Raw genomic sequence first — 15,028 nt, forward strand, 5'->3', positions numbered from 1 at the left:
TTTTATGACTTTAGGAAAAAGATCTGTATTAAAGCAGAGATGTTCCAGGAATGGTTGAGGAGCTTGTTTGATGCGGGATGAAGGGCTTGTTAAAAAGCATTAAGAGTTATGACAGAGAATGATTTCTTAGCAATTGTGTATGTTGCCAAAGAATTTTGTCACTACGTAGCTAGTAAAAGTCCAAACATGCTAAGGTGACAAGTTACTGGAGGCTATTTCAACAAAATTGTCAGGAAAGATACCAGCCAGGTTGCAGCTCATACAACTTCCATAATAAAGATAAAATTTATAGATGCTTTATATATCCTCAAGGGATGTATTAATTGGCACTTCTCTGTCCAGAAATACATATAAACAACCTATTGTAGCTCATGCTCAGCTCACTGATGACAACTTTGCAGCTTGTTTGTGCTTGCTTTGCATAGCCGTAACAAAGAGAAATGAGGTTCATGCCAAAAACGTCTGAAGGTCCTGACAATGTTTCTTCTTCGCACTTTGTCTGCTGTGGAAAGCGTACCTATGGCACTTCGCTGCTCTTGTTCGTGCTCTTCCGCTGGTCCTCTGACTTCAAACTCCCACCCTAGTTTCAGTGTATAGAAGACATTAATTCCCCTTTCTCTGCCCAGTGAAAGCGTGACCCTAAAACTCGAGAAAATCGGACCCGGAGACGACTAACTCCTCGCTTCTGAAACTTTACAAGGCAGACCCTGACAAACGCGCCCCGCAGAAGGCCTCACCCCCCCATCCCCCCAAAAAGGCGGCGTGACCCCGCCGACATGGAACCGCGGAGGGCTGCCCCACAGAACCGCGGCCCGAGGAAAGCCGGGGCCTGGCCGCCGCAGGCCGCCCAGGGCTGCGTTCGATATTTCATACCGCGCACCCGAGCGGCCGCGAAATGGCTCCCCGCGGGCCGCCCTTCTCACCCCGGGGGAGCGGTGGGTGCACGTCAGACTAAGCCGGGGGGGGGGGGGAAGGAGCCGTGCACCCCGGACCGCCGCCTGCGGCCGCTGCCGCTTTAAAACGCGGCGGGGGCCGGCGGGGCCGCGGCGGGCCCGGGCCGCGGGGGCGGGGAGGAGGCCGCGGCGTTGCCGGGCGACGGCGGGCGGCGTTGCCGCGGGGAGCCGCCGGGCACCGCGCCGCTCTCCTCGCTCCTTGCCCAGGCGGAGTAAATAACGGTAAATCAACTTACTTATCGGCTGCCATCGCGCGGTTCGCCGCCTGCCCCTACCCAGCCTGCCGGTGAGCCCTGGCGCAGGCGTTCGCCATTAGAAAGGTACACACGGGACAGCTGGGGAACGTGGGTTTAATCGGCTTTGCCGAGCGCTGAAAGGAGAAGCTTCAGGTGGGCAGCAGGGTAAGGCACGAAGCGGGCCGTCTGCTTGAGGGAACGACAGAGACGTGGCTGGGGGCTCAGGCCACCGTTCCCGCTCGCTCCTCAGGAGCGGAGGCGGGGGGGTGTCCCTCAGCGTACCCTGAAATAGCGCGGTGGGGATGGCGCTGAGCAGCTCCCAGGTAGCGGTGTAAAGCTGAGGTAAGCACCGGGGGATTGTAAATGTGAGATTCAGCCAACTGGCTTGAAACCCTCAGGAAAGGCGTTCGGACGCTGAAGTTGCGTGCCCTGGTTTGCTACCTTATTCCGTAGTCGTTACCTTAACACGCAAAGCTGAGCGTCAGCCTCGCGTGACGCGACAGATCTGCTATAAACTCCGCTCAGCTGTGAGCATGTGCGGGCTCGAGTCGGCCTAGTCCCGTTGCCCTTGCTTAGAGAGATGTCTTGGCCGTAGCCAGCGAAGGTGTGCAGCTGGGCCTGCTGGCTGAAATTTGGAAGAATTCAAACCCTTAAAATCCGTAAGTGGGGCATTGCCTCTGTTGGTGCCAAAGAGCATGTTCCTGCCGCAGACTGTGTCTGTTTTCTGTTGTTTGCAGATGCTGGCTGTCACCCACGTGTGTTTTGCTGGCCAGAAAACATAGATGTCCCCTGTGACTGAGTCCTTGCATGAGTGTTTTGAAGATGAAATGCTACCTCAATTCTTAAAGCGTACCACCTGAGGACATTGTTACCGACATGGACATCATTATTTATTTACAGATGCTTTAATCAGGAGGAGCTTTTTTGTAAACATGAATCGCTGGGCTCTTTCCTTGAGGTGTCGTTTCTTGTTTCATGCTATTGAAACATTAATCTTAACTTATTATGACTCCTTTGTGTTGGTCAGCTCCCAGGGACATTTCCCTAGGCTTGAAAATGTGGGAGCTTTCAAGAATGTGTCAATCGTGCCAACTCAAGCCACTTGTGGGCTGCCAGACCGAAGTACTTTTTGTCATAGCTCAGTAGCTGTTGAAAGTATTATGTCCTGCACCCAGAGGTTTTGTGTTCAGGAATGTCCATACAGGTCGACACCTTCTTCCTACAAACTGCTGCTTTCGGAAGGCCTTGGTACCTGTATCACAGAGGACAAAAGGGACTTGCATCCAGGGTCGTTCAGCAACGCTTCCAGTTTTATTTTTCATAATCACAAGGATTGCTTTTCTACTCCCCGTTCTCCAAGGCTTGCAGCTTCATTTACATTAACTGTATGGTTGAAACCTGAGCAAGAAGGTGTAATGTAAGTAGTATTGAAGGTGTTTACTTTCCTGGTGCTCTTAAAAAAATTGATCATTGTAGTCACAGTCATTATTAGCAAGCTATTTAAAGTTTTAAAAAGGTACAGTGAGAAACTGTGACGTTTTAAAGCTGTATTTAGGTTGGGGTCTTCGCAAATGTCAAGACAAGTAGGTTCAGTTTCACTGGCATTGACTCAGATGACAGTCCAACTGCTTTCAGTGGGAACTGTTCATACATAATGTGTGTGTCTCTTAAAAATCTAAATTTGTATTTCTAATTCACATTCCTTCTTCTAAAGGCTGCTAGAGAAACATGTTGTCAGGGGTTTGTGCTGTTGCTGCTTTCTTGAAGGGAAAAAAATTTTCTAAAATTTTAGGAATCCCCCAACACAAGTTTACACCTTAAAAACAAACAAGGAAACCTCCCAGATCTTCCAAAACGATTGTTTCAGAGCTATAGAAGAGTCGTCATAATTTTTCTGGAAGATCTGGAGAATGTTGACTGAACGGGAGATCATGTTGCTGCTTTAACAAAAGATTCCACTATTCAAACTGCTAGTGAAGTTTCAGTAGGTGTTCACGAAATAGACGTGGCTAAGCACGCTCCCTCTCTTGCTTATATGTCACATTCTTAGCAAATATTGCTGGTATAAGGGGCCCTTCAGCTTGACTGGGTCTCACTAATCAAAAACTTGCTTTTTGAAAAATGCATTGCAAATCCTGCAAAAAAAGTTCCCTTCATCTATCACAAAATGCAAAGCCTCCTACTCTTTCTTACCGTGGTCGTGCAGGTCTTCTTTAAAGTGAAGCACACAAAAAGTATAGTACGTTCCTTCAGAGTATGTCACAAATGTTTTTGTACTTGTGCTCATAACTTATTCTTAGAAGGAAACTAATGATCTGCTCTGTTGTAGCCTTCTCGATGCTTATTTTGCATGCTGCTGTGAAATAGTAAGTTGTCTAGGGGTGTGAAAATCGTCAGAAACAATAGAAATGTCTAAAATTATAATCATATATGTACAATTATAGTCTGCTTTATGCAAGGATAATTACCTTTAAAAAAATCAACCTAGCTATAGAAGTTGTGGTTATGGAGGGGAAGTAAATGAGATCTGCAGAGCAAAAGTGACTTCAGTTTGAGCATAAGTTAAATCAGCTCAGCTGCAGGTATGTGTAAAGGTGTCTCTGGAGCTTTGGCCTAGTGTCTTTTCTAGACAGCATTTTCTATATAATGTTTGAATATTGAATGCCAGAGTCCATTCCTGGGGTTGTCCTGTGCCATGGGTTCATGTCCACACACGTGTGGCCATATCAGAGTCTTGTTCAGCAGAGCATATGCCTAACTTGAAGCAGAAATGTCCTGCTAATTTCCAAGCAAGCTGTTGCAGTGATGTGTTGAGTGAGATCTGTGAAACTCTTTTGTCAATGGGATAGGCTTTTGCTTGCATGGAGCCTAAAACAATGAAATGTATGTCCTTAATCATTTGAAACTAACTGCTGTGCAGAAACCAGACTCTACCAATGTCTGATTATCCATGGACTAGTGTAAAACATTAGCCTCCAATTGCTGTTGTGGTAATAACGACACAATGTACATATTCCTGTTCAGTGGGTTTTATAGATCACTTTAAAATCTAAATGTTTTTATTCAATTTTTGTAATGGATCACTTCATTATTCTGCCTTGTGAGATTGCTTCTACTCAACATGTAGAAGTGACAATAGTAGAGCCCAGTCCTGAAAATTGAAGTTGGACAACAGTTATTCTGGTGGTCAGGATGATATGCCACTGCACAGACTCTTTTTTTCACTGTTCACGGAAAGAAGCGTGTTAATTTTTCTTTCTTCATGAAGGAATTACAAAGCTTCAGTTGTGGTGAAAGAGTAATTGCACATGAAGAGCCACTGAAGCTCAACTCAGAAGGCAACCTACAAAAGAGAAATACTTCAACAGCAAACTAAGATGTTTTTCCTTTTATTGTATTGGTTTAGTGAGTCCTTCAGGTTGGCAGAAGGAGTTTGACTTACCAGATGTCCTACATTTTGCAGTCCCTGATGGGGAATTGTCCCTGTTAGATGTCATTTGCGAGACCTTTTAAACCCCATTATCACAGCAGAGGGACTTCACGGAACAGGGACTTATTCTAACAAAGTCTTTGCGCTGCCACCAAAACACTAGGAAGATGAACCAGAACCAGCTGCTCATTTTACCAGTAGAATAATTGAAAGTTTAACAAGATACTTTGTTTACTGGCAAAGTGTTCTTACATCAAGTACAGCACACCCATAGTTTTTGGAGGTGCCATACTAAAGTGTTTCTTCATGCTGAATGTTACATGGTTTGGCTGCTAGAGAGTGCTTAGGCAAGAAGCTAAGAGTGTTGCTGTATAGTATTCCATTGCATCCTTGTAAAGACTCTGACATTTCTGTTAGATGTGTGCCCATGTAAGAGAACAGCAGGATTTTTCTGCTAGAAGTTACAGTGCTGGCTGAAGTGAGAGATACTGATGTGAGGATCCAAAGTCTGAAGGCCCTTTAAAGATTGTGACATTCTGGGGGAGCAAATATACGTGGATAATCAAAGACACCAAGAATTTCCTTCATCAATTTCATATACCAAGTTTTCTTATGTGAATCTGGGAAAGAATACACTTTCATACAAAGAAAGAGGAAAGTCTGGTCATGTTACAGATTTATTTGAAGCCCTAATGTTCTTCTAAGATGTATAGTATAGATATTTGTAGATATGCTTTTAAGTCACTGCATATTGGAAATCTTGAAGAAAAGCAAGAGACTAGTGAGAAAACACTGACATTTGTACTGCAGTCTTTAAATTTACTTTCCCTTTAGGCAGTAAGTGCAATAAGTGAGCAGAGCTCTTGTCCCTGAATTTTATTCTTTCCCCGTGCTTCCCCTCTTACTGCATGTACTCATCTGTTAATATAAATGCTTTCAGTAAGCCTGTGTTAAGCCTGTAAGTAAGCCTTAGCACAATATAGAAATTGTATATAATGATAATGCTTCACAATGGCATAGGATAAGAATATGAGTAGAATCTTAGCATATATAAGTAATCATTACAGGCAGTTTATATCAATTTAGTGTGAACTGGGCTAACTGGAAATTAGATGACCAGAAGACATTGGTGATGGGAGAGAAATGGGCTGGGGCCTTTTACATCGAAAAGGGTCACGGGGAATGGCCTGATTGTGAAGTGAGCAGTAGATGTATTTTTTTAACTTTATTTACCTAAAGGACTAAAATCATATCCTATTACTTCATATCCATTCAGATGCTTTACACTAGGAATTAGACTGAAAGGGGGATTTGCCTTAAGATACCATACGTCTGATTTTGAACCTGTGCAGATGTTCCCATTTGCAAGTGCTCCAGTTAATGTGTGGGGATCACCAGTGCAGCTGTGTTAGATTCTCTAGAATATTTTTCTCTTTGAAAGCTGACCAAGCAGATTTGAGTTGTTTGCTTTTTCTTCCTCCAGCCCCACCATAGAGAATTAAGTAGTCAGGAATTGACTCTGTGGGACTGCAGGTTACCAGAAGTTGGAAATTTCACAAAGTACAGTGGTTTCTCTCTGTAATCATGGCTGGAATGGAAAATTGTGCTCAGAGTCAGAAGTAATGCTTATGCCTATTTCACCTGTGTTAGCACTAGTTTGGGGGTTCCCCCCCCGCCCCATTTTCTGCCTCTTGATTTTTCTCTTTCCGTAGTGAGTCACAAGTCGCTTTTGTTCTTTCCAGTTTTCAAAGTGATGTACATCAAGGTCGCTTCCATTCTTAAAGTCATGACACCTTTGGGGATAAAAACAATGTGGGGATGTTTGTTTTAGATAACTAAAATAAACAAAAAACTGGATTATCCAATTATTGTTTATCCAGGAACTGGGTAAATCCAGTTCCTAAATATTTTGCTACTTAGCTGAGCCTTCCCTCACATTTATTATCTAGCAAAACTAGCATGTTTACAAGCAAACAAAATATTGAAAAGACCAGTTGACAATATATTAAGAAATGTGTTTTTAGTAAGGTTTGGAAAACAGAAGTCTGCATGTTGCAAGTTGTTTTATTGACAACATTCCAGCAGGCTAAAATGGTAACAGTTAAGATGAATTAATTTTTGTCTTTGATTTAAAGGTGAATTAGTGAATAATGGCAGTATCAAAGAACAGCCTTTTTGATACTTTTCTTTTTATAAATGCATAGTAGGTGAAGACACTTATTGGTAGATAAGTGGTTTGTTGTTGTTTTTTGATTTTTTTTTTTTTTCCCCCTCCGAAATATGTCTAAGTAAATCCTGGTCTCATACAAATTTTATATGCTTTTCTCTTGTGACTTAGTGCACTAATTTAGTCTGGTGTAACTGTTAAAATATTTGACTTTTCATGGGTCAGTAAATTGAGGACTGGATTTCTCAAGCAGCTGAAATGTGAATGCAGAACTTTGTAATTTTTTGTTGTACTGATGATTACTTTAGTAAAATACATAGCTGTTTCACAAGCATATATAGCCTATGCTTTCTCAGGACTCTTGCCATCATGGTGATCGGATTGGCAAAAATATTTCAGCAGCTAGATATGCAACGTGGGTTGCTATGGTTGGTACTCTTTGTACCTGATATGTCGGTGTTGCATTTGATATTGATGTGAAATCTTTGTGGGGAACCCCCCCCCCCCCAAAGAAGTTGCTGGATAGCCTTCTTGTCTTGCTCTGGTTCTCTTAGGTTAAAGAAAGGCTGTGTCAAAGGGAGAGTGTAGGGGAAGCTGGTGTTGTTGCTACCTTACCTGGACAGATTTGGTAGAAAGATGGAAGACTTATTTTCAGAACATGTAATTTGTACTGCTTTTTGTGGTTATATTACATTTTGCCTTCTTAGACTAAGAAAAATGTAAGTGCCTCCACAGGTTGTACTATGTTGCATAGCTTTGTACAAAAATTGCAGCAGGGACCTGTGCAGTGCTGGCCAGCCACCGTGGTTTCTGTCATGGAATCCTGAAGAGAGATCGCAAAGTGGACCCCTCTTGCATCTCCAGTCGAACTGAGGTTGCATGCACTAAATTAAAAAAAAAACAACCAAACAAAAACAAACCTCACAGATTAAGACAGAAAATATCTTTGTTAAAGTTTTTACACTTAGTATATCCTGTGACTTTCACTGTCACTGAGCATCTTCTCAAAAGCTGTATTTTTAACGTTTATTTTAATACATTCTGGTTAGCATCACTTTACAGGATAGCACCTTGGCAAGAATGTGTATATGTGTGTGCCTGTGACCTTATGTTGTTTTTCTTGGTTATTTCCAAAGGTGTGTGATAGAAAAGGCTATTGATGGGCAGACTGTGTTCAAACTCACAATCTCTGAGAAAGAGACCATGTTTTATTATCGCACAGTAAATGGTTTGCAGCCACCAATAAAAGTAATGACACTGGGGAGAATTCTTGTGAAGAAATGGATTCATCTTAGTGTGCAGGTGAGTAAAATAAAAACCATTTAATATTTGTTGAAATACAACATTTGTGTGAGAGTGGTATAACTGTTTACATATAAAAGGGTAAATTGGGGGATGTAAATGATAACTCTTGAGTCTTCTAGGTAAGGATCTTAATTTGGGAGCTCATTTTGAGGCGATTGCTCATTTAGCACTGCAAAGAAATGCTGTGCCTGTTCTTCTGAACAAACAAGACTGAAAATTCTCACCCTTAAGAACATGACTATTTGGGGTGAAGAAAAGCTACTTATTTCTAACATTACCAATAAGACTTGAGTCTCTGAGATTATTTCCTAAAAAAGAGGATGTCATCCTCATCTATACATGCTAATGTACTTATCTTACAGAGAGGTGTGTCCCATTTAATTTTAAAAACTTACAGTGCACATAAGTAAACATGTATGAATTTTTGCAGCATCAGTCAAGCTAGTAAGTTACAGAGCTATTACCTCTTATTTTAAAAATATGATTCAGAATTGTTAAAACACAATCCTTGTGTTGTAAAAGTCTTGTGTTGACATAACATTTTAATAAGTGTACAAATATCCACTGAGGATAAAGCAAAATTGAATTTGTTAAAATTTAAACTGTATGTACAAAAATCAGTAAGCAAACACAGAAGTTAAAATTCAGTTATTTGCATGTCTTGTAATTCCCAACAGACGCTCTAGTGAATTCTATTTGTAAGCCAAGTTCAACTAATAATTATAAAACACAATTATGAGGTATTGAAATGTTTATATTCTCCTTCCTTCATTTCCTTTATCCGTTCTATTAAATTTAATTTGCTTTACAGCACAATCAAGAATTGTTTTGCTGCTTTCTTGAAACTTGCTAAAAGGTATTGACTGTTATTTGGATTTTTAGTGCTGATCTTGTCACTTCTAAGCAGTATCTAAGCTGACGTCTTGATTTTTTTGCAGTTTTCTTTTTTCCAGGGTAACAGCATGGTAGTGCGAATAAGAGTTTGGCTGTTGGATTAAAAGAGTGACCTTAAGGTAGAACTAATGAACTTTACACTTCAAACACTCCAAGGGTGCTATATTACTGCTGTTGCTGTCAGCCGCATTTTGTACTAGCCTCAGAAACTGCTAAAGCTTGGGATAGCAAAGTGAAGAGTGAAAGGGCTGGATTTAAATACACACCTATCTTAAATTGTATTACAAAGAAACCTTAAGCACTCTGTAGAATTTGGTCCTTTGTTTCTTTGGGGCAAGTTGTTCAATGCATAGCAGGAGTAAAGAAGTGTAGCTTCTAGACCCTTAAAGGGCCTGCAGGCTTAATACCTTTTCCAAATTTCTGAGCTCAGGGTGGAACCTTACATTCTGTGGTTTGTGGTATTGTAGGATTCAGCTTCCCATTAAAGATGATAGTGGCTGCAGCATGATCCATTTAGCACTAGGTCTGGCTATGAAACTTTAGGCACAGTTTTTTTGTTTGGTTGGTTTTGGTTTTTTTTTTCTTTTAGCAGCTGTCCAAAAGCATTTTTTTCTATAAACGGAGAAATAAATGGAAAATGAGAATGAGAGAGACCATACAAAAATATGCAAAAGTAACATTTGTATGGAAGTGTCTGTGTCTTCAGACAATAATAGTATTTGGTGATGATATATATTTGAATATAGGTGTTTCCTTAAGCTGATGAAAAAGTCTTCTGAAGATAAAGCACTATGTAGTTTTATAGGCATTAGTAATTTTCGTTAAAGGCAGCGGGAGAGCCCGGAGTTTACATGTAGAAGTACGAATCACCTGATCTTACCACCAGCGTGACTTTTGATTTGTCTGTCTAACCAGCCTTCTCCCCAGGCGATGCCCGTGCCGTAGGTATGGGCACTGCGGTGTGAAGGAGAGACCCTTCTGTGGGCTGTAGGTGAGCTACCTGGGGTAGAGGCAGCAGAGGGGGCTGAGCGCATTAATGACCTACTACTACTTTGAGCTTTTCCAAGTCAGACCATGTAGACTTCCATGCTGTCTTGTTCAGGTGAAACTGCCTCTAATGCCTGTAAAGGATTAGCAGTCTCAGTTCTGTGTCACTGTTGTAGGCATAACCTTTATTTTCTAGTAAACACAAGCCCTAGGACTGAGCTCCATGGCTAGGAAATTAGGAAAGTTTGCAGTCATCCTACAGCCATGCTGGTTTTGAAGTAGGTATGGTGTTATCAGTGTAGTTGCTATATAACCTCCTACAGAAACAAAAAAGAAATTGTTGTTGGATGTGAAATGTCACGTATGTGGCTGTGATGTTTAGCCACAAGCTATTAGGTTTAACTAAACATAACAGTAGATTCAGTACCTTTTTAGGTACTTTGCAGAATTTGGAACGTTATTTCGCATTCTTTTTATTGGGGACGTAGCCAGAGCTGAGTGATGTGTCCTGATGTAAAAAAAAACAAACCCAAACCAAAAAAACATATTCAGACTTTTTTGATGGCTTGCTCAATATGATTTTTTGGACTAAAAGAAAATAATGTTTGTGGATGTTCTTTTATGGGGCAACTTTTTAACAGTGTAGCTTTTCTCTTAAATTCCGTGGTGGTTTAGGTCTGTGTAGGAAATGCAGGTGACAACAGTGGGTCAAAATAGTTACCTTTTAAAATGTATTGGATATAAACTTGACCGGATATTCTCCATAGCGTATTGCAAAATATTGTTCAAAGCCATGCACGGTATAGCATGTTTGTCTGGTAGACAAGGAGGAAAAAAGTTTTTGGCATGATGCCTTGTTGCTCAGTGACTGCAGACCAAATTACAGACGTGTCTAATTTGGGATGAGGCTGATTCATAACTGAAGTTTTTTTACTGAATGCTAGCTCTTACTAATCTGGTTATCAAATAGGGGTGTCTAATGGGTCCTTTCTCTGAGAAAAAAGCAATACTTTTTGGTTGACTCACAGGGAATTTATTCATCTTGTTTGTGACAGCACGTGGGTGAAGGCTGGGGCAGGCTGGCTGGCACACTTAGTGGCTGCAACCAAAGAATCGGGGATTGAGGCATAAGGCTTTATATGCCAAGTTGGTGACAGGAACAACAGCTAAGGGAGACTGTGGGATTTGGTTTTGATAAGTATTCACAGCAGATTGATGAATTTTTGTGTTTGTTTTTTAGCAGGTTGGTTGTAGTTTGTGAGGAGCATGTGTGTGAGTGATGTAGCTGACCATGAAAGAGACTGCTTTGCCAAGGAGCTAGGGTCTAAGTCCATCTCTGAACACAGGTATGCCTAATATGAGACTGATTTGGGCCAAAGGTCTCCAAAGCCAAGCAGTCAGTAGGAGCTGGGAGCCTGCAAACAAGGGAGTTCCTGTGGTCAGCAGGGACAAACTGAAATATTTGTGCATAAATGCTAGGCAACAGACACCATGACAGAGGAGTGTGAAGTATTGGTTACAGATGTGAAACTGAATTTAGAGAGAGCAGAAATGTGGTAGGATAGCAGATATGTTTGGAATTCAGGTATAAGAGCATATGCCTATTCAGGAATGATAAAAATGAAAGCTAAATGGTGGAATAGCACCAAATAGTAATTAAATGGTAAGAGGGAAGGAAAGAAGAAAGGACAGCACAGATTGAAAATAATTTCTTTGGCATAAAATAATTCTAGGGGAAGAGAAGGCTAGTAAATTAATTCTACTGAGGTAATCTAGGAATTTAAATCCTTGGGCTTGGATTTAGATGTGTAATTCGTTAGAGAGAACTACTACTAAGAACTGTGTCATTGCAGAGACTTATTCTCCAGTTTATAGCTGGGAAATTAAAGTTCTACTAACAAGAGCAGGGCCCAAATATTCCTGTGTGTTCTGCATGAAAGGTTTCTTCATCAAGTAGTTGCTGAAGCAGAAAGTCTGGATACCAGCTTTAAGTGATGAGGGCATTATTAGAGATGTTGGTCTCAAAATTAATGTTGAGTATTCATAACTAGATTCAGATGAAATAGAAGAATAAACAGTTCTTTGGTTCTGTAAGTACACCTTTGGGTTTCAAAGAGAACAAACAAATAGGACTATTTTAATAAAACAAGGTGAACTGCGTAGCCCAGAGATTGAATGGAAAAAAAGCCTGGAGGTTATTAAAAATAAAAATAATAGAATTAAGAAGAATCTCTGCCCTTAAAGGGAGGAAGTTGGAGATGTAGTGCCCAGGCTTATCTGAGCGAATAAGCACCTTTGCAGTTAGAGATGGCAGAGACTGCAAGCACTCGGGAATGGCGAAGCAAATTCACAGAGAATGCTATGTAGGAATAGAAATAAAACTGCGAAGATGTCAAGCTGAATTACTTTGCAATGACTGTCAAGGGGTAAAAAGTTCTTGGTGGTTGGGGTTTTTTTGGTTTTTTTTTTTGTTTGTGTGTGTGTGTAAGAAGGCAAGACCTGTGTATGGTGAAGGTGTGCTTGAGATTAAGGATAATTTGAGTAAGGTCCCCAAAATAAATAAATACTTTGCTTCTGTTTTCAATAATGATAATGATAACAGACACAGAGCAAAAACAAGCTGGGTAACAGAAATGAACATATGGAAACAGAAGTGATCATAAAGAGGTAGAAACATGAATTTGCAAATTGCAATAGAACTGGTACATAAAATCCTTTGACAAAGAGATACTTTATGCAGATCTACTAAGTCAGAGGTGGAGCTGTAATGCTTACATTTAGGAAGAGTGTCACGCGTTGATGCCGGCCAGCAGCCAAGCACTGGGGCATCCCCCACCCTTGCCAGTGGAATGGGGGAGAGAATAGCAATAGCAAAAGTGAGAAAACTCATGAAGGAAAGGGGGATGAGAGGGGAGCAAATGACACAAAGGCAATCACTCACCACCTCCCACAAGCAGACCACTGCCCAGCCAGTCTCTGAGCAGCAGCCACCTTGGAAGTAAAATTCCTGTCTCCCCGAAGTCCTTCTTTTACCCCAGTTTTTATTGCTAAGCATGAGGTTATACAGTATGGAATATCCCTTTGGTCAGTTTGGATCAGCTGTCCTGGCTGTGTCCCCTCCCAACTTCTTGGCCCAACCCTAGCTTACTGCTGAGATAGGATGGGGGGACAGAGTGGGAAAAGGGAAAGACTTGACACTGTTCAAGCACTCTTCAGTAATAGCCAAAATATTAGTGTGTTATCAATGCTGTTTTAGCCACAAATTCAGAACACAGCACCATACAGGGTGCTGTGAAGAAATTTAACTCCATCCCAGCCAGAGCCTGTACAAAGAGGAAGGAAGAAGGATCTTGGCAATGCAGACCTATTTGTCTTGACGCAGTGGCATATGAGGATTTAGAAAAGATCTTTGAAGGAATAGATAAAGATGTGGAGCTAAATGAAAAAGGGGATAAAATGCAGCGTGGATTTACTAAAGATAGCTCATCGCTGTCTAACCTCTTAGCTTTTTTTGATGAGAAAACTGATTTTCAGGCAAAGTAAATGTATCAGATTTCCTCTATCTGGAGTTCAGTTTAGCATTGATGTGACAACCCATAAGAAGTTGTAGGGTCAAAAGGAATGCTCATGGAGTGGGTTGGCAATAGATACTGCTCAAAGGAACTTGCTTATAATCCTGGGGAGGGGGAGAGGCAAAAAAAGCAATTCAATTCCTTGAGAATTAGTCTTTGGACCGGCCTTGTGTTGTGTTTTCATTAATGGTCTTGGCAGAAATAGTAAGAGTGTACTGATAATACTGGCTGGTAACATAATGTTACCATTATGTGGAGAGACATCCTCATAAAGAGGAACAGTAAGGTGCCATACAGGAAGAATGGCATGACCAAAAGAACTAGGGTAACTGGCATGAAATAAAATTTGGTATTACAAAATGCAAAGTAATGAACTTGAAATCCCTCACAAAATCTTTTGCTAAGTAGTTAATCATTAGAAAATTGCTGAAGTAGTAGTCCCAGGTAGTGATGATGAGTTACTGGCATGATGTGGCTACAAAAAAGGCATGTGTTGGGGAAACATATCTGGAGAGGCATTCCCAGTAGTGAGAGAAAAGCACCATTGCTGCTGCTCAGTCTCTGGTGAGATTTCATGCAAAATGTTGGGTACAATTTCCGGCATTCACGTTTAAGGAATATAATTCAGAACAGAGCTACTAAGCCTATGATGACAGTGAAAGGCTCTATGCAGGCCTTACAGAAGATGGAGAACCTTCTTTTGAGAATTCACTATAGTGAAGAGTAGGTAGTCATACAGTTTTCTCCTCTAAATCTGTTGGAGTGTAAACACCAGGCAGAAAAAGGGACTATTTAAGTTGGAAACTGAGTCTGTTCTATTGCAGCAGAGTGTTTCTGAAAAAGCATTCTGATCAGAATAGTAGGGACAAGAAAATGTTTGGGGTTTTTTTGTTGTTTTAATTTAAATTCAGTAACTTTCATAAAGAGGATAATGTGGTATAGTGCATCCAACAGGAAAAGATGGGAATTCATAACAATCAGTTGTTATGTAGGTGGACTGTGGCATTTTTTTCTTTCTTTTTTTTTTTTTTTTTTTTACCTTTTCCTTGCAATATTACTGTAACAACTGCTGCCAGCAGGATGTTGGACATGAATCACTAATAGTCTTGGAATGGACCATTGAAAAAGCTACTTGAGACTAGATAGCATCAGTCTAAGAGTAACTTCATACTTTTTAATAGTTTATGTAACCTTTTTAATATGCGGTATATTGCTGACAGAGCTATTGGCTATCCATTTCTTTGCTCTTTATACCCAATAAATATTTGAGAAAAGTCATCCTTGAAAAGTTCTGCTGAGGTAAGTTGAAGTGGATTTGCAACAAAGGTAAATTTTGACTATTTTTTTTTCTGCTCTCCAATTAATATGACTTATTTTTCTCTAATGGTGTCTGCCTTTATTTTCCACTGCTTAGGATTTGTAAAGGAACATACTGTTTGGTTTTGCAATTTCAAACAGTTTTGTTTGTTGTTTTTTTTTTTTTT

The 15,028-nt window shown here is 40.7% G+C and overlaps 1 protein-coding gene across 5 annotated transcripts in view; it reads left to right on the plus strand.

Moving 5' to 3' along the window:
- The first annotated feature begins 1,071 nt into the window (after nt 1-1,071).
- The window catches only part of USH2A (usherin), a 408,741-nt gene continuing 394,784 nt past the window's right edge, over nt 1,072-15,028 (plus strand). For 2 of the 5 annotated variants that reach the window (XM_052805224.1, XM_052805225.1), the window contains exons 1-3: nt 1,250-1,342; nt 1,927-2,606; nt 7,923-8,088. In XM_052805224.1, coding sequence (XP_052661184.1) covers nt 2,122-2,606; nt 7,923-8,088 — 651 coding nt within the window. In that variant the 5' untranslated portion in view covers nt 1,250-1,342; nt 1,927-2,121. Of the gene's footprint in view, nt 1,176-1,249; nt 1,355-1,451; nt 1,532-1,926; nt 2,607-7,922; nt 8,089-15,028 lie in introns of those variants that run through there. The other 3 variants (XM_052805222.1, XM_052805220.1, XM_052805223.1) reach the window with 3 other exon arrangements.

Source organism: Harpia harpyja, chromosome 13 (assembly GCF_026419915.1).
Source record: "Harpia harpyja isolate bHarHar1 chromosome 13, bHarHar1 primary haplotype, whole genome shotgun sequence".
In the NCBI taxonomy this organism is placed as follows: domain Eukaryota; kingdom Metazoa; phylum Chordata; class Aves; order Accipitriformes; family Accipitridae; genus Harpia; species Harpia harpyja.